At 39.1% G+C, this 20,055-nt stretch overlaps 1 protein-coding gene across 1 annotated transcript; it reads right to left on the bottom strand.

Annotated features, from left to right (window-relative positions):
- Positions 1-15,666: 15,666 nt before the first annotated feature.
- LOC112203701 (transcription factor MYB101-like) lies at positions 15,667-17,056 on the bottom strand. The gene is given in 4 exon segments (XM_024344627.1): positions 15,667-15,804; positions 16,382-16,492; positions 16,699-16,722; positions 16,724-17,056. Coding segments are annotated over 4 exon segments (606 nt in total).
- Between the last annotated feature and the right edge of the window lie 2,999 nt (positions 17,057-20,055).

Genomic DNA, 20,055 nt, shown 5'->3' on the forward strand with positions numbered 1-20,055 from the left:
ATTTCACATCCAAGCTGGTAGTTGCACTGCTGAACCCGAACGAAGACCCTCCTCCTTCGAGCCTTCCACCATTGAAAGCCCCAAATTCCAGTCCTCCTCCTCCAAACTTGACATCTCCACATCGCTGCCACGAGTCGCGCCTCTGGAAGATAAAGAAGAAAAACTAGTAGTGAAGTAACCTTGAGACAAAACCAATCCTTATGATGAGGAGAATGTGATGGTGAAGAGAAAAACTAGAAGGGAATATTGGTAAAGTAATGAGTCAGGGAGGGAACAAAACCCCAACGGATTAGACATTACAGGAATTGGAGTTTGAATTAGTCGGCTTCCGGCTCCGAGGATGACTAAGAGAGATTGAAAATTTTAGGGTTTGGGAATTCTGATTTAGGGGTTTTGGGGCTTCTTCGATTAGATTTCTATAAATTAAAATACAAGAGAAACTAAGGATGGAGTGAATTGTTGTGGAGAAGTGATAGTGGAGCGATGTTCAAGCAGCAATGGATCTGACACGCTAGAATTTCAACTATGGACCAAGAAGGAAGAAGGAAGAAGGACACTGGAAGAGAAAGGCAAATAAAGAACCCCAACCCTCAGTTCGAAAAAAAGAAAAGAAAAAAAACACACACACACAACTTGATTAACCATGTTCTCTTGATAGAACGAATTATTGTAAAAAGTGGTAGTCAAGTTGTAATTAGTGTTAATATTTCACTATAACTGTTAAAGGAAAAGCACATTATGTGCCTTTGTCAAAGTGACTGACGGAGAGGGAATCAAGGAATTAGTGATTACCATCAATCAGCAAGGATTATGGATCAATCAGCATTTAATGTCATCATTGTAATTGATATTTCCATTGTAATTCTCTCCTATATAAAGGGACTATGAAATGAAATGAGTAGACCAATTCCAATTCTCAGTTTACTTTTACATGTTATCAGCACGCTCAGAGCCAATAGCCAAGAGAAAGGAAAAAAAAACCTTAGCTTCGAGAATTTAAAAAAAAAAAACAAACAAAACTCTCTAGAAATTTTGTTTTGTTTTTTTTTTTTCTGCCGCCACCGTACCAAAAAAAAAAAAAAATCTCTTCCCTATCCAGACCGACCTCACCTCCCTTCCGGTCTCAATCCCAGCCAAGAGCAATTTGCTCTCTACACCCATCTTCCTCTAGGGGACACACAACAACACACCATCGGCCTCCTCCCCTGCGCATGACCTGCAACACGCTGCCCAGCCCCCCCCCCCTTGCAACAGCCTCAAGCTCACGCCTCACCTCGCCAGTCCACACGGCTGCGACCTCCAGTAGACCCTGCGTAGCCCGCGCCCACATCACCGGCAGCAACCGGATCTGCAGCCCAACGCCTCATCCCTCTGCGCGTTCCCCAGCGTTTCTGTCCCTTCTGCTGCCAGCCCACACACACAGCAACACCACAGCCCAGCCTCTGGCCACTTTCGTCAAAGAACCAGAAGAAAGAAGAAAAAGACGCAAAGGAGGAGAAGAAAGAAAAGAGAGCAAGCCCTGCGGCCCAACAACAAAAGAAAAAAAGAAGAGTAGGGACCCGGCCCAAAAGAAAATCCAGCCCCACACAAAAAGAAACAGGCTTGCGGCCCAAAATAAAAGAGCAAAGAAAAAAAACAGGCCCGGCAGCCCAGAAAAGAAAAAAAAGAAAAAGCAGGCCAAGAAAAAGAAAAAAAAACAAGGCCTCGTGACCCACTGCTGAAAAGAGAGAGGAAGAGGCCCAGTTTTTCTCAAGCACAAAAACATCGCTACGCACGCCTGCATCAACACTCGCGTGCGCTAGGATTGTTTTATTTTCTCGAAATCAAGTATGTTTTTTATATTTTATTTTATGATTTTAACTAAGCATGTGAATTTTATTTATATTTTCTATTTTTAAGCATGCTTTATACTTTATTGTTTATGCTTTTATTATATTTTGTTATTGAGCATGTTTGGTTAGATAATTTTGATCCTTTCAAACATGCCTTGTTATTTATGTTTTATATGATTATCTTTAAGCATGATTTATAAATATGTTTAAGCATGTTTTATATTTTATTGCTTATGTTTTTATTATGAAATTTAAAGCATGTTTCGTAATTTTTATTTTACTCATGATATATTATTGCTAATTATTGTGTCGCATATATTTTGTTGTATATTTGTGAAATTTGAGCATGCCATGTAATTTATTTTTATATGTGCTATGGTTATTCCTTATTTAGCATGCTACATATAAACTGCATCTTGCCATGATAATGAAAATTCATGCGCATTATAAACACATAATTACTGTGATAAAGTATTTTCACATAGCATCGAAAAAAATGTGATCATTACAAATTTTGGTCTTGCAATCTAATTCATATTTTTAGAAAATAATTCACGTGGATGTCTTTATGACTGCGTAATTTATATCTTCCCTCTTGTTTATGTAGATGGCTAATCCAACTCGACCTGAATTTGACATCTTGGACTCAGAAGGACTTGAGTACCATCGTTAGGTTTCCGATGTGGAAACTGCCTTTATGGCAAAAGACTACATTGTCACCATTACCGACCCCAAAGACGATGTACCGTCTAATAAGATGAAAGCAAATGCCTTAATGTTTCTGAGGCGACATATTGATCATAGTCTATGCTAAGAGTACCTTCAGTTGAAGACACCCAAAAAACTGTGGGATGCCCTTAAGGGACGTTTTGGGAACATTCATGACACTTTGCTCCCAGAACTGACCATTCAGTGGAATGGAATCCGCTTGCTTGACTACAAAAGGGTCAATGACTTCAAAAAGAACATGTTGCGCTTAAAGGCATGACTCAATTTCTGTGGAAGGAAAATCACAGAAGATGATATGATCGAAAGACTCTTTCCACTTTTCCTACTTCAACATTTATACTAGCGAACCAGTATAGGCTGGAATATGACAACAAAAGAATCACAACATTCAATAAGCTGATTAGCCTACTGCAAGTGGTTAAGAGACATAATGAGGTTCTCTTGAACAACAATGCCAGGCCCACTGGGACAAAGAAAATTCCTGAGGCTAATTATGGAAAAATGAAAGGTGGAAAGAACTCCAATGCAAAGGCGTTTAGAAGTGCTGGTCCCTACCCACGTGGCAACAACGCACCATGTGGCAAGGGACATGGGGGTAGTGGTATGGGCCTTGGAGGCCCTCCCCATGTATGGAGCAGAGATGGTGGTGTTGGCCCTAGTGGTCATGGAAACAAGGTGCAAAGGGCACCTAAGAACCCTTCAGTCAAACAGGATAGAGTTGGCAATGAACCATGCTATAGGTGTGGAGTCATTGGGCATTGGTACAAGAACTGCTAAGCAAGCAGCATAGTTGCAGCCACTTACAAGAGGTATAGGGAGTCTAAAGAACAAGAGGCTCACTATACAGAAGAAGAAGGTCATGACCCAGATGTCAACCTCACTATTGCAGACTTCAATGGAAACAAGGAACTTGCTCCGTCAATGAATGCTTCAGACTTTAACTGATCTGCTTTATTTATTTTCCAAAGACAGATGTGAATGCATAGTGCCTCATTTCTAATTAGACTATTGCTTGGTCTTAAAGTTTATTTCAATAATGGTTTGATGAATTAGATTTCTGAACAAGACCTTGATTTTATTATCGTTAGCTTATTAATAAATTTTGAATTTTATTCTAAAGCACTGAATTTATTCGAATTTATTTACTGCACATATTTACATGGTTCGAAATAGCACTATAAAGATGTAAAGCAATACTTCTAGTAAAAAGAAAAAAATTTAGAATGAAAAGATTATCATTCTACCTAAATAGAAATACTCTAAAGAATATGAGAGATATGCTCTATATACACCAAGAGCTAATCGAACCTTCTTAAGTTTCAAAGATATTTGTGCCAACGGTTATCATGTAGAAACACACTGTGAGAATGGAACTGAATACCTTTATATTATCTCTAATGAATGTGGAAGGAAACGCATTTTAGAGAAACTTATGAGTCAATCTAGTGGACTGTACCTCACTACAATTCGGATCATTGAATCCTATGCTATCACCAACAATGAAATGTGGGACACTGACTCATACAGGCTTTGGCATGATTGCCTAGGGCACCCCGATCGTGACATGATGATCCGTATTTTAAAGAACTCATATGGACATCCCTCCTTTCGAGTGAAAAATAAAAGAGGAGAAAAATCCACCACACTGCAAGGTGTCGGTTCTAGTACTGCTCAAATGCAGCCACTGCCCTCTAAAGTACCAGAAGCACTACCCCCCTCTCATTATGCCTCATTGACTATTTCAAAGGCATATCACTCGTTTTGCAAAGCCAGCTCTTTAGCAAAAACAGGATCGAGACTTTCCTATGCTAAAGTTACAAAACAAAACATTCCATTCTTACAAAGGATCGATACAAGGAGATATCTGTGGACCCATCCATCCAGAATGCGGACCATTTAAGTACTTTCTGGTGGATACTTCGACAAACTGGTCACATGTCGTTTTATTGTCCACAAGAAATGCTGCATTTGCAAAACTCCTAGCACAGATTATACGCTTAAGGGCTTACCACCTTGATCACCCTATCAAGTCTATAAGGCTTGATAACGCTGGAGAGTTTACATCAAAAGTATTTTATGATTATTGCGTGTATATTGGGATCGATGTAGAGCATCCTATACCCCATGTGCATACACAAAATAGTCTCACAGAAGTCACCATCAAAAGACTACAGATGGTGGCTAGGGCAGTGATTATGCTCACCAACCTGCCTATATCTGCATGGAGTTATGCAATATTGCACGCAGCTTTACTTATTCGTTTCAGACCCACTGCTAGCCAACCATTTTCTGCGTACCAGTTGGTAACTGGATATGAGCCTGACATTTCACACTTACACATATTTGGTTGCGCAGTATATGTGCCTATTGCGCCCCCACAGCACCCAAATGGACCCTCAGAGACGATTAAGTATTTATGTTGGATACGAATCCCCAACAATTATCCTCTATTTGGAACCCTTGACAGGCGATCTCTTTACAGCTAGATTTGCGGATTGTCACTTTGACGAGACAGTCTTCCAGTCGTTAGGGGGAGATAGGAAAAATGATTTTCCAAGAGAACGACAGGAATTGTCATGGTTTGTCCCCACTCTAGCTCATTTTGATCCCCGAACTTCACAATATGAAAGTGAAGTGAAAAGAATAATCGATCTTCAGAACGTAGCAGATTCGATGCCTGATGCGTTTACTGAAATCGTAAAAGTGATGAGATCACATATACCAGCTGCAAATGCCTGCAAGGTCAGAAGTCCCCAACAAGGGGCACAGTGCTCCAGATAGAGGCATTGCAACTACACTTAGTGGAGGTGTGGTTGAGGCCGTGGCTCCCCAAAGGAAGAGGGGGACGTCACTTGGTTTGATTGACACTCACCCAAGGAAGAAGAGGGCGAGTAAGGCACAAACTGATCCATTAATCATTAATGTAGAGAATCCCTCTCATGAGATTATCTCTTATTACAGTTATGTCCATGAATCAATACTGAAGGACGCTCCGATGTTTGAAATGATTGCAGAGAACAAATAAATCTCAATGGATTATGAGAGTGCGTATGAGTTGATGGAAAGATCTTCTATACACATTGATGATATATTTGCATATACTGTTGCTCAAGAAATCATAGAGCACGATGATATCGAACCACGCTCTGTTGCAGAATGTCAACAAAGAGCAGATTGGCCTAAATGGAAAGAAGCAATCCAGGCAAAATTAGATTCTCTAACAAAGAGACAGGTATTTGGTCCGGTAGTGCTAACCCCACCAAGTGTAAAGCCTGTAGAACATAAATGGGTCTTTGTTAGAAAGCGTAATGAGAAGAATGCAGTCCTGAGGAACAAGGCTCGCCTTGTGGTGCAAGGTTTCTCATAACGCCCTGGAATTGACTTCGAGGAGACATACTCTCTAGTAATGGACATTATAACATTCCGCTATTTAGTTAGCTTGGTAGTTTCTAAAGGACAGGAAATGCAGCTCATGGATGTGGTTAATGCATATCTCTATAGGGATCTTGATCTAGAGATATAGATATATATATATATATATATATATATTTATATGAAAGTAGCTGATGGCATTGCATTACCCAAGTCAAGTGACTCTAAACCACGGAGTGCGTTTGCAATTAGGTTGAAACGCTCACTTTATGGATTGAAACAATCCGGGCGGATGTGGTATACCCGTCTAAGTGACTACTCGATTGGGGAGGGATATAAGAACGATGAATTATGCCCCTGCGTATTCATAAAGAAAACGAGCTCCGGATTTGCAATTGTAGCTGTATATGTTGATGATATGAACATAATAGGTACTCTTGATGACATAAGAGAAACCGCGAGCTATTTGAAATCTGAATTTGAGATGAAGGATCTTGGGAAAACTCGATTCTGTCTAGGCCTTGAACTAGAACACAGAGTTTGTGGAATTCTAATCCATCAGTCTGCGTATGTCCAAAAGATACTCAGGTGATTTAACACGGACAAAATGCATCCTGCTAGCACTCCCATGATCGGTCGAAGTTTGGATGCAAAGAAATATCCATTTCATCCAAAGGAAGATGACGAAGAGGTGCTTGGAGCTGAAATTCTCTATCTAAGTGCAATAGGCGCATTATTGTACTTAGCCCAATGTACTCGACCAGACATTGCATTCTCAATGAACTTGTTAGCTAGATTTAGCTCAACGCCAACGCAGCGTTACTGGAATGGTATCAAGAACATTTTTCGATACCTAAAAGGAACCATTGACTTGGGACTGTTTTTTCCCTACAGAGAGACAGGAGGGACCGCAGATGGAACTACAATCCCTAAAGGTAATGTTGATGGCGAAAGTGCCACTTACTACACCGAAAAGCAAATGATGTTTTGGTTGGTTTTGCAGATACTGGGTACCTCTCTGACCCACATAAAGGTCGTTCCCAAACTGGTTATGTATTTACCATTGGGAACACGACGATAGCTTTGAGATCAACCAAGCGAACCCTTGTGGCTACCTCCTCGAACCACTCAAAGATCATTGCTCTACATGAGGCGGTTCGTGAGTGTGTATGGTTAAGAGCTATCATTACACATATTCCAGGGACTAGTGGTTTGAGTTCTACCATTGAAGAGCCTACTTGCATTTATGAAGATAATGCAGCTTGCATCAAACAGATGAAGCTAGGATATATCAAGGGTGATAATACAAAACACATATCGCCAAAGTTTTTCTACAATCGGCAAAAACAGGCTCTCCTCAAGATTCAAGTGAATTAAGTAAGGTCTGAGGAGAATGTGGCAGATTTATTCACCAAATCATTGCCTAAAGCCACATTTGAGAAACGTGTGAAAAGTATAGGAATGTGAAGACTTTCCAAGCTCCCTTGATTAATGTAAGGATCAGGGGGAGGTGTAGACGTCAGGGGGAGTCTAACACATACATGTCATCCTTAAATGTAAAAGGTGCGTTGTGCTCTTTTCCTTCGACCAAGGTGTATTTTTTGTCCCACAGGGTTTTTATTGTTACTTGGCAAGGTTTTTATTATGGCAACAACTCATGCACAATTTCGCCTTTGACTTGGCACAAGGGGGAGTGTTAAAGGAAAAACACATTATGTGTCTTGGTCAAGGTGACTAACGGAGAAGGAATCAAGGAATTAGCGATTACCATCAATTAGCAAGGATTACAGATCAATCAGCATTTAATGTCATCATTGTAATTGATATTTCCGTTGTAATTCTCTCCTTATATAAATGGACTATGAAATGAAATGAGTAGACCAATTTTAATTCTCAATTTACTTTTACAATAACAAGTTTGAGAACAGTTTTACCAATAAAACAACGAATTGTGGTAAAAAGCGGTAATTTAGTTATAATAAGTGTTAATACTTCATTATTACAAGTTTTCAAAACCACTTTACTAACAAAACAACGAATGTGTTGCTATAATAGTAAAACTTCATATATTTAAGTAAATTTGCGATGAGTCCTTTATGGTGTAATAAGGTTATCTATCTTGTAATTACTGTCCTTTATGAGTTATTTACTTATTTAACGATGTTTTTTCCTGATTTACGACAATTGAGGTCCAAAGTAGTAACTAAGGTTGTATTTATGGTAATTCTTTAATATTACAAGTTTGAGAACCATTTGACCTATGAGACAACGAATTGTTGTAGAGGTAGTAATCAAGCTCTTATTTGTGGTAATTTTTTATATTACAAGTCTGAGACCCATTTTACTAATGTGACAACAAATTGCTGTCAAAGTGGTAAAACTTTATGTATATGTTGTAAATGAGGCGCGAGTCCTTAATTGTGTATTAAAGTTCTATATTTTGTAATTTAATAGTTTTCTTGTGTAAATCTCATTATCCTTGAGATAATTACTCGTTTGACAATGCATTTTACTATAAATTACAACAATTGAGGTATAATGTTGTAATTATGGTTGTTTTTATGATAATTACTTGAAATGTAATTCTATTTACAAAAAAAAATGATCATTTTACCACTGCTACAACAAATGTTTTGTTTATATAGTAAATAATCATATTAGACCTAATACTTTTCAAGTCCTTATTCTTGTAATCCAGTTGTTCTTTTTGTAACTAGTCCTTTCTTTTGTAAATTATATCATCGATGAGACATTTTACAACAAACAACCACATTGGACGTATTTAGTGATAATTATAGTTGTAATCAAAGTTTTCTCTCTCACTGTCTCACCACCACCCATGTCGCCACGCCACCACCGTCGCAACACAACCTTCGACTCACCCCTCATCACACTAGCTAACCCCGTGCCCCATCACCAGCATAATTGCCATTAACTGATTTTAGTTCTAGATAGAGATTGATCCAACGATCTATCTCCAAAACTGCCATTCAACCGCCGGCAGCCCCTCCACATAAATGCATCCATCAACCTCTCCTCATTTGTTAACCTAAGATCGTCCAGCCAAGAGAATGTCTTGGGCTAAACTCAATCCCACAGTCGAGGCCTCCACATAGTTTATCCTCCACTTGTTGCTGCGACTCAATCCCCTTCTGAGACTCCCACTGAAACAATCCGATTAATCCTCTGACCAAGATTGATCCATCCCTCTGTTGATGCTGTGCTCATCCTTGCCATCACTCCTAGATCAAGGCGCACCAGAGCTAAGCCACCATGCCAATCCATCTACACCGAGAAATTGTTAAGGAGAAAATGACGCAGTTGGAAAAGTAACTCTAGATTTACAAGCAATAAACCTAAAACAAGAAAACTGGAGTCCACTAGAGATAAATGAGAAAACTCCCAATTTGATTGATAATATGATAAAAGATAGGTTTTGCAACCATTTAAGGCTGCTTATAAATGAGAAAAGAAACTCTAGGGAGACTAACAATAAAACCCTAAAGCCCACGGGTTAAAACAAAACAAAGCCAAATCAAACTAGAAAATCGAAAATTCTAAAATGACTAAATACTGTTTAGTCCTTGAGGTTTTGACCAAAAAAACTTCAGTCCCTGACCTTCTAATTTCACACGTTTAGTCCTTGTACTCTTCAATTTTAGACCAATAGGTCCTTTCCGTTACTATTTGTCCATTAAGTAGACGACATGGCATTCCTTCCGCGTCAAAATTTCGATTATAACCTGCTTTTTGTAAAAGTAAAATGGAATTGGAATTGGTCTACTCATTTCATTTCATAGTCCCTTTATATAGGGATAGAATTACAATAGAAATATCAATTACAATAATGATACTAAATGCTGATTGAGCTGTGATTTGTAATTCCTTGATTCCCTCTCCTTTAGTTTCTTTGACGAAGGCACATAATATGTTTTTCCTTTAACACTCCCCCTTGTGCCAAGTCAAAGACAAAATGGTGCATGAGTTGTTGCCTCACTAAACACCTTGCCAAGTAATAATAAAAACCCTGTAGGACAAAAAATACACCTTGGTCGAAAGAAAAGAGCACAATGCACCTTCTACATTTGAGGATGACATGTGTGTGTTAGACTCCCCCTGACGTCTACACATCCCCCTGATACTTGCATTAATCAAGGGAGTTTGGAAAGACTTCGCATTCCTATGTTTTTCACATGTTTCTCAAATGTGGCCTTGGGGAATGATTTGGTGAACAAATCTGCCACATTCTCCTCAGACCTTACTTGATTCACTTGAATCTTGAGGAGAGCCTGTTGTTGCTGATTGTAGAACAACTTTGGCGATATGTGTTTTGTGTTATCACCCTTAATATAACCTAGCTTCACATGTTCAATGCAAGATGCATTGTCTTCATAAAAGCAAGTTGGCTCTTCAGTGGTAGAACTCAAACCACTAGTCCCTTGAATATGTGTAATGATAGTTCTTAACCATACACACTCACGAACCGCCTCATGTAGAGAAATGATCTCTAAGTGGTTCGAGGAGGTAGCCATAAGGGTTTGCTTGGTTAATCTCCAAGATATCACTGTGTTCCCATTGGTAAATACATAACCAGTTTGGGAACGATCTTTATGTGGGTCAGAGACGTATCCAGCATCAGCAAAACCGACCAAAACGTCATTTGGCGATTTAGTGTAGTGAGTGGTGTTTTCACCATCAACATTTCCTTTAGGGATTGCAGTTCCATCTGCGGTCCCTCTTGTCTCTCTGTAGGGAAAGAATAGTCTCAAGTCAATTGTTCATTTTAGGTATCGAAAATTGTTCTTGATACTATTCCAGTGACGCTGCGTTGGCGCTAAGCTAAATCTAGCTAACAAGTTCACTGAGAATGCAATGTCTGGTCGAGTACATTGGGCTAATGCACCTATTGCACTTAGATAGGGAATTTTAGCTCCCAACACCTCTTCATCATCTTCCTTTGCACGAAATGGATATTTCTTTGCATCCAAGCTTCGACCGATCATGGGAGTGCTAGCAAGATGCGCTTTGTCCATGTTAAATTGCCTGACTTTTGGACATACGCAGACTGGTGGAATATCTCTTCTCCTTTAACAACAAAGCCCTCCTTTTGATCAACATAGACCTCTTCCTTGAGGACTCCATTTAGGAATGTAGATTTCATATCAAGTTGGTGTAGAGACTAACCTTTTTGAACTGCTAAGGAGATCACACTCCTAATTGTATCAAGCCTTGCTACCGATACAAATGTTTCATTGTAATCAATTCCGGGTTATTGTACATACCTTTTTGCAACCAACCTTGCTTTGTTCCTTTGAATGGAACCATCTGGATTCAACTTTGATTTGTAAATCCACTTGACTCCAATGACTTCTTTGTCACTTGGTCTGTCCACAAGCTCCCATGTGTTGTTCTTCTCAATCACATTTATCTCTTCCACCAGTGCCTCTTGCATTGCCTCTTTAAAGTTTTCTGATTTTGTGACACAGAAATTGCAGCTTGCATAGACATCATTCAAATCCCTCATTTAATAGGAGTTGAACTTAGTGATGAAGATCCAGATGATTGTGATTGTGATTGTGGACTGCCCGTTGGAGTGACTTGTTGTGGAGTTCCTCCAACAACTTCAATTTCATTTTCTTGATTCTCTACCTCTTCTTCCATTTCAATGTTGGGACTTTAGACTGCATTTTGCTTCCAATTCCAAGAGGCTCTTTCATTGAAGATAACATCTCTATAGATTATCACCTTCTTTTTCTTCAAATTGTAGAGCATATAGCCTTTGCTTTGTGTGCTATAACCCACAAAAATGCACTTCTCGATCACTTGGATCAAGTTTCTAACTTGTCTCTTTTGGAACATAAGCAAAATAAACAGAACCAAACACCTTAAAGTGATTCTCTGATGATTTTCTGTGACTCCATGCTTCAAATGGTGTTTTATCTTCCACTGCTTTAGTAGGACACCTATTCATTAGGTAGACAACAATGTATACAGCTTCACCCCAAAATTCATGTGTCATCCCCTTCTCATGCAGCATAGATTTAGCCATTTAGACTATGGTTCTATTCTTCCTTTATGCTACTCCATTTTGCTATGGAGTGTATGCCACTTTGAGCTGCCTTTGGAGTCCAATATCTCCACAGAATTTATCAAACTCCTTTGAGTTATATTCACCACATCTTTCACTTCTCAAGACCTTGATAAGATGCCCACTTTGCCTTTCTACCATCACTTGGAACTTTTTAAACACACTGAACACTTCTGATTTTTGTCTCAAGAAATACATCCAAGTCATTCTAGAGAAATCATCAATAAAGGTTATAAAGTACCTGTTGCCACCATGAGTTTTTGTCTTCATTGGACCACACATATCAGTATGGACAAGTTCTAATGGTTTATGCTCTCCAAGCTTTCCCTTTAGGAAATGATTCTCAATGATGCTTCCCAATGGCACAACCTTCACACACTTCATTATCTTCTTGAATTGATGGTAAACTATGCACCATATTCCTCTGTCATAGTTGCTTCAAAATCTGAAAATTTAGATGCCCAAACCTCATATGCCAAAGCCAAGAGTCATCTAGAACATCAACCTTCAAAGCCATGTTGCTTGGATATTTGAAAGAGATAGGAAAAGTTTTGTTCTTCTCCATTTTGATGGTTGCCACAACCTGCATTTTCTTTTTCTTTTCATATATTGTGCACAAATTATCATAAAAAAGTACTGGGTAACCATTCTCTTGAAGTTGCCCAACACTTAGAAGGTTTTGATCCAATTCTGGAACCAACAACACTTCTCTTATGAATCTTCTTCCTTTCTTTGTTTCAACAACAAGTGTTCCTCTTCCTCTTGCTTGTACTAGATCACCATTCCACATCTTTATTCTTGTGATCACAGATTTATCAATACCCACAAAAATGGACTGATTTGCTGTCATATGATTGCTACAGCCACTATCAAGAAACCAAACATTTTAATTTTGGTATAGTTTTTGCTTGACAAGCAAAAAACATGTTGCCATCATTGTCTTGCTCTTCGGTGAAGTGTGCTTGATGCTTATTCATATTGCAATCCTTTTGCACATATCCAAACTTGTTACAGTTTTGACATTTTGGTTTTCCTTTAAACCAACAAACACCAATGTGAAACTTTCCACAAATTTTACATTTCGCCATAGCACTATAACTTGAACGACCTTTTTCTTCATTGCTGCTCTTCTTTTCCCACTTCTTGTTTTAGCCTTTCCAATTCTTCTTAGGCACATTTCTTTTGCCTTGAGAGGAACTGGATTGATCAAAATTCTTTGAACTAAGGCTAAGTATTTGAAAGGCACTCTCCATTGCACTTTCAACATGTTTATTTAACCTTTTATCATAGGCTTTTAGAGAACCAATGACTTTTTGAACCCTTAAGGTTTCAATATCTTTTGTCATATCAATAATAGATACTATGGAATCAAACTTCTCCGATAAGCTAATAAGTATTTTCTGAACTACTCTCTTATCATCTAGAGTTTCTCCATAAGTTCTCCATAGTCTCTTATTATCTAGACTATGGTTCACTATATCTGTTAGCCTAGTGAGATAATCTTCAAGAGATTCATCATCTTTCATTCTAGTATATTCAAAATCTCTACATAAATATTGAAGTTTCACAGCTCTAACCTCAGTACGTAGTATCTCTGTACTCTTCGTCTAGAACATCCCACGCAGATTTTAAAGTCTCCTCATTTGAGATTCTAGGGAAAATTTCATCTAAAACTACTCCTTGGATTATTGCAAGAGCTTTAGCATCCTTCTTCATGTTTGATTTCAGCTCCATCTTCTGAGTTTCTGTCAAACCTTCCGTATTTGCCGGAGTATCGAAACCATCTTCAACTAGATACCAAAGATCATAGGATTTGAGGATTGTCCTCATCTTGATTCTCCAAAAATTGAAATTTTCTCCAACAAATATTGGAGTTCAAAGATCACCACTTGAGCTTGAACTTGTCATGGTTGATTCTTCAAGAAATTTGATTAATTTCTTATATAGGGTTTCAAATTGAATTTCCCCTCTTTTCAGAAATCACAACACCCAGCTTAGCCTTGATCAGACTAAGCTCTGATACCAAATGTTGGGGTTGAGCTATTTCTCACCTCCTTTGAGCCAAGCTTGCTGCCTTATTATGCAACTGCTCTTCACAACTCCAAACTGTAGGTATGTTGTCTTGATCAACTTCTTAGATCAACTTGATGATCTTAATATCCTGCACTTAATCACACACATACACCAATATATATATATATATATATATATATATATATATATATATATATTTGATACACAAGTGATGGTATAATAGCAAGGATACAAGAAGAAGATGATTTTGTTGAAGGGGCTATAGCAAATAGAACTAAAAATTACACAAAAATTGGACTTACATTACCACAATGATTTGTAAATGTATGTATGGCATACACGTATATGCTATAGAACTTTCCATAAGTAACTCTTCTTAGTTTGCGCTTTGCAGGCTGCCTTTAAAATTAGTGGGAAATATATGTAATGAGCTTCACATGCCAAACGTCAGTTCCTGGTCTAAGATACCTCCACTAAGGATTCAGGCAACTTGTCCCAAGAGTTAGGGACTGTGTCATAATCAATCGAGGCAAGAATTGGTGGCAACATTGAATCCATATGCTGTTGCATGCCAAACTCCAAACTAGCCTCTGCTACTCCAGAAGATTGGCTGTTTGGTAGTTTCCTACTCTCACCATTGTACGAATTGGACACCGGCTCCATGGATAGGTTGTGTTAAACAGCGACAAGCGTGGCCCGTGGCCTACCATTGTACCGATACTGTCCCAACTTAACCACCCGTTAGGTGTTGGGTTTTAATCACAAAAGGCCTCGGTACAATTGGGTGAGATCCACCCACTTATAAGTTATATTTTATTTGTCACTTTTCCAATGTGGGATCTTTCCTCTCCAACACGCCCCCTCACGTGCAACCTACCTCTAGGTCTGCACGTGAAATTCATTCATCCAATTCCCATATTGGAAATTGGGACACAAGCCTCATATCAGAGACTTGGTCAATACAATCCAAGGCCCACATTCATTGGACACTTGGTAATTTCAATGGCAATACAGGGAACCCCAATTTGGGCTCATGATACGTGCCTACATGGAGACGCAATTGGAGAAGGACCCGCTCTGATACCATGTTAAACAGCGACAAGCGTGGCCCGTGGCCTACCATTGTACCGATACTGTCCCAACTTAACCACCCGTTAGGTGTTGGGTTTTAATCACAAAAGGCCTCGGTACAATTGGGTGAGATCCACCCACTTATAAGTTATATTTTATTTGTCACTTTTCCAATGTGGGATCTTTCCTCTCCAACAGGTTGAAACTGAACAACTTCGACAGGTATTTGGGTACCGAGTTCATGTGCTCATGATCCTGGGTTGGGTACATTTCTGCATATGGTGTCGAACAAAAAAGTGAATGAGTATCATATATAATGATCTCCTTTAAGCAAATAAGAACAAGCTAGAAACATTTATACCTAATAAAGAGCTATCCATGGGGGTTGAAGCCGGTGAGTGACCATAACCATCCAAGACATGATTCTTTTCAAATGAATCCAACAGACCAGTTGGTTTCGTAATTGGATGTGAACCACGACCAAATGTCTCAGCTTCTTGTAACAACTCCTCCAATACTCCATCACTGCAATGAGTCGCATTATGCTGGCATCAATGGTGGTGGTGATCTCTGACAATGAATGTTCTTGAGATGCTTGACTTGAAGGGAGCTGTGGTGCTTGAGATAGTTGGCTTGAAGGAGGCTCTGGTGTATGAGATACTTGGCTCGAAGGAAGCTCTGAATTCATGGAATAAACTGAACTAATTGGTGACAATAAGCTGTCCCCGAAATTGAACTGGGTGCTGGTATGGGGAAATGGCATGGCAATAAAGACTCATTGAAAGTCTGTGGCTGGAACTGAAAAGAGGTGTTGTCAGGCATGGAGCTGGTGCCTGATGCAAACTGTTGATAGGAAGCAATGTCGGGCATGGAGCTGGTTCGCAAAATGGACCTATTTCTTTGTGGAGTTGGAGAAATAGGAGGCGAGAACCCAGTAATTTTTCTTGGTAACGTTTGTACCCTAACGGGGTTTCCAAGCATTGGAGTGGGGCGGTGGAAGGTAAACGAGGGCACCGAGGTAGTGCAGGACGAGGTGGTGAGATCAAATAGAAGGAGGGAATGATATATTGAGAGTGGAGTTGGGATGGTTTTGGGAGGGGAGGGTAGGGAGTTGGGTTTTGTTTTGGGATGATGAGGCTTGTAATTGGAAGCTAAAACTAGTGTCAGTCTGTGGTACTGTGGTGGTTGAAAGTTGGGTTACTCCAGTGGGAATGCTTATTGCGTTTTGTTGGGAATGAGAATGTGACTGACATACTCGTTTGGATGGGTTAATGTCATGAGGATATAGTGAAAGACCTTTGCGTAGTCGCTTCTTCACCCTTGTGTTCCAGTAATTTTTAATTTCATTATCTGTTCGTCCAGGTAACTGAATCAATATTGAAAACAGAAAATTAAGATCCAGAAGCTCCCAAGATTATTGCAATCAATCTACCATTTGTTTGTTATCTAAGGCAGAAAAGCAAGCAAGAAAGCTACAATTAATAAGGAATGGTAGCTGAAAAACGAAACAATGGCAGCATTGGCCTGCATGCAAATTAATGAAGATGAACAAAATTAACCAAATTTAATTACCTGAGAGGCCATGCGTGCCCATTTGCATGTTGCCGTATTTGGCGTGGAGTTCAAGAATGAGTCTCTCTTCCTCGGGTGTGAATGCACCTTTCTTCAAATTAGGGCGGAGATGATTAGCCCACCACCGGAGCCTGCAACTCTTGCCGCAACGCTTGAGCCCGGAATTCCATTGCACCGAATTCCAGTTCCCTTCGCCCTGTTTGCTCACGTACTCCATCGGAATTTGATCCTCCACCGCCGTCCATGGACCTTTCTTCAGGCCCATATTATTGCCCTCCATAAATACGCAGCTCAATTCCGAGTTTCCCTCGCCGTACATGGCAGTGCCATTGATGTTATTGATACCATTATGTGCCATGATGATGATGATGATGATGACCGCCAAGTCAATATAAAAAAACCACAAGCGCCATTGATGTACATGGCAGTGCCATTGATGTCATTGATCCCATTATGTGCCATGATGATGATGATGATGACCGCCAAGTCAATATAAAAAACCACAAGCCAAAGCAATCTCAATTTCTTTAAGCTGTACGTACATGACCGTGTTATTTCTTTTCATTCATTTTTTTTCTTTTCTGTACAGAAATGTACAATTTATCTTTGCCTACATCTGTTTGGGGTAATATATAATATATACACACTAGGTAAGACTTAAGAGAACGAAAGAGACCCTTCTCTCCTCCTTAGTCTGTTCTTACTCTAAACCCTTGTATCCCAGACTTCTGGGATTATGGGGGTTTGGAGTTCGAGAATGAAATGGGATCAGGGTCTCCGGAGAAAGATATAGAGAGCTACGGTTTATGAAATGAATTCTGTGTTAGAAGAACATAAAACCATCAGTCTTGATGTGCATAGAACTACATTGACATGTTACATCATAATTAAGTAAGAATGATTAGAAGCAGCTAGAAAGAATACCTGAAGAAGAAGCCATCAGTGCTTGGTGCAAAAGGAAGACTTCTACTCTCTTACTGCAGCTTTTGCTCAACTAGTAAATAGGACTAGTGCTTTTAGAACGTGTATAGCAGTGAGAGCAGGGACCTCCTTTTATATTGATACTATACTAACTAATCCCACCTATTAAGGGATTCAAAAGCATACTGCAGTATCTTAACAACCAAATCTGCATCTCAGAAACTAGTAGTTCCACTTTCATAGGATATTCAAATTACATGTCAAAGACTCTACTTAGACAAAGTCAAATGTAATTATCTGCCACGTATAATTAACCAAGCCCAAAACTAAAACTAACATTCTCCCACTTGGGCGTAGGTTGATTATATTGCATATATATTCACATTTCACAAAGCTAAATACCTTAGTGATCACTGAGTCATTATCATATAATCTGATCCTAAAATACCAGTCAAATCTGACACTTGATATAGAACCAAAGAAAACTTCGTACAATTGACCTGTACTAGCACTCCAAGATTACATATATCAAAATCAAATTCACAAGGTACTATACAAAATGATGCAGAAGATAAGTGGAAAATTATACCAGAAACTTCCATCCTTTTGGTCCACCTTTTTGGTTCTTATTTGAACCTCATTTATGCTTCAGCAAGAAGCCTTTTCTGTCAAAACAGAACAAATTGATCTCCTTGTGGTCATCGCATGCTTGATGACCCTAACACAAAACAGCCACATTACTTAATAACAAGCTGCAAATAAAGATCAAGTTTGCATCCATATTCAAAACAGTTAAGTTCCCAAACATCCAACTGAATTGAAGTTAGGAAAAATATGATGTATTGACTTTATCTAGAACAATAATAACAATATGTTCCAGCATCTTATTATTCAATACTGAAGAGTAAAACTGAACAAACAAAACTTATCTTTAAGTAAAACTTACTCCCACTGATCTGCTGCATCAAAAGACTCGAGTATTCCCATATTAGCAACATGATTTTGAAATACTCCCACTGGTAAACCCTTGGTAAGAGGATCAGCAATGTTTGACTTCGAAGAAATGTACTCAATGGTGATTTCTTTGTCTTTGACCTTGTCCCTCACAACTAGATACTTAACATCCATGAGTCTTGAAGCAGAAGTCCTTTTATTGTTCTTTGAAAAGAACACAGCAGCTTCATTTTCACATAATATCTTCAAGGGCCTTGAAATAGAATCCACCACTCTCATCTGCCCTATAAAGTTCCTCAACCACACAGCTTGCTTAGTAGCTTCAAAACATCCGATAAACTCAGCTTGCATTGTGGAAGTGGAACGGACAGTTTGTTTTCCACTTTTGCACCACCAGCCAAGAAGAATATGTAACCAGATGTAGACCTTCTATCATCCTTGCAGCCAGCTAGGTCTGAGTTCGTGTAACCAACAACTTCAAGTTCATCACTCTTACGATAGCAAAGCATGAAATTCTTGGTTCTTTGTAAGTAACGCAGAACCTTTTTAGCTGCAGTCCAATGATGCAAACCAGGATTTGATTGAAACATTCCTAGAACTCCCACAGCAAAAACCAAGTCCGGTCTTGTGCATACATTAAGCTCCCAACTAAAGATGCATAAGGCTTATCCTGCATTGATTTCTTCTCCAATTCATTTCTAGGGCACTGTTCTTTACTGAACTTGTCTCCTTTCCCTATAGGAACTTCACCACTAGAACATTTTTGCATATTAAATCTCTTCAACACACGTTCAATGTAAGCCTTCTGTGACAATTCCAAAAATGATCTTGATCTGTCCCTTATGATCTCAAGACCAAGAACATAAGAAGCATCCCCCAGGTCTTTCATTTCAAAACTATGAGACAACATATCTTTTGTATCTTTCAATAAAGTCATGTCACTACTCGCTAAAAGTATATCATCAACATAAAGGACCAAAATAATGAATTTTGAACCACTGACCTTTAGGTAAATGCACTCATCCATCTTGTTTTCAACGAAACCAAAATCAGAAATTATCTCATCAAATTTGAGATACCATTGCCTTGAAGCTTGCTTGAGGCCGTAGATAGACTTTCTGAGTTTGCATACCATATGCTCCTTCCCCTTTTCAACAAAACCTGGTGGCTGCATCATATAAATGTCCTCCACTAATTCTCCATTCAAAAACGCTGTCTTGACATCCATTTGATGTAGCTCCAAGTTGTAGTGAGCTACTAAGGCCATGACAACTCTCAAGGAATCCTTTGATGAAACTGGTAAGAACGTTTCTGTGTAGTCTATTCCCTGCCTTTGTGTGAAGCCCTTTGCGACCAGCCTTGCCTTGTATCTCTCTATGTTGCCACTTGCATCAGTCTTGGTTTTAAAGACCCACTTGCAGCCTAACATTTCCAATTGACTTGACAGCAACCTTTATTCCATTCCCCACATAAACTCTTTCC

The sequence above is a fragment of the Rosa chinensis genome, chromosome 5 (genome assembly GCF_002994745.2).
Source record: "Rosa chinensis cultivar Old Blush chromosome 5, RchiOBHm-V2, whole genome shotgun sequence".
NCBI lineage: Eukaryota > Viridiplantae > Streptophyta > Magnoliopsida > Rosales > Rosaceae > Rosa > Rosa chinensis.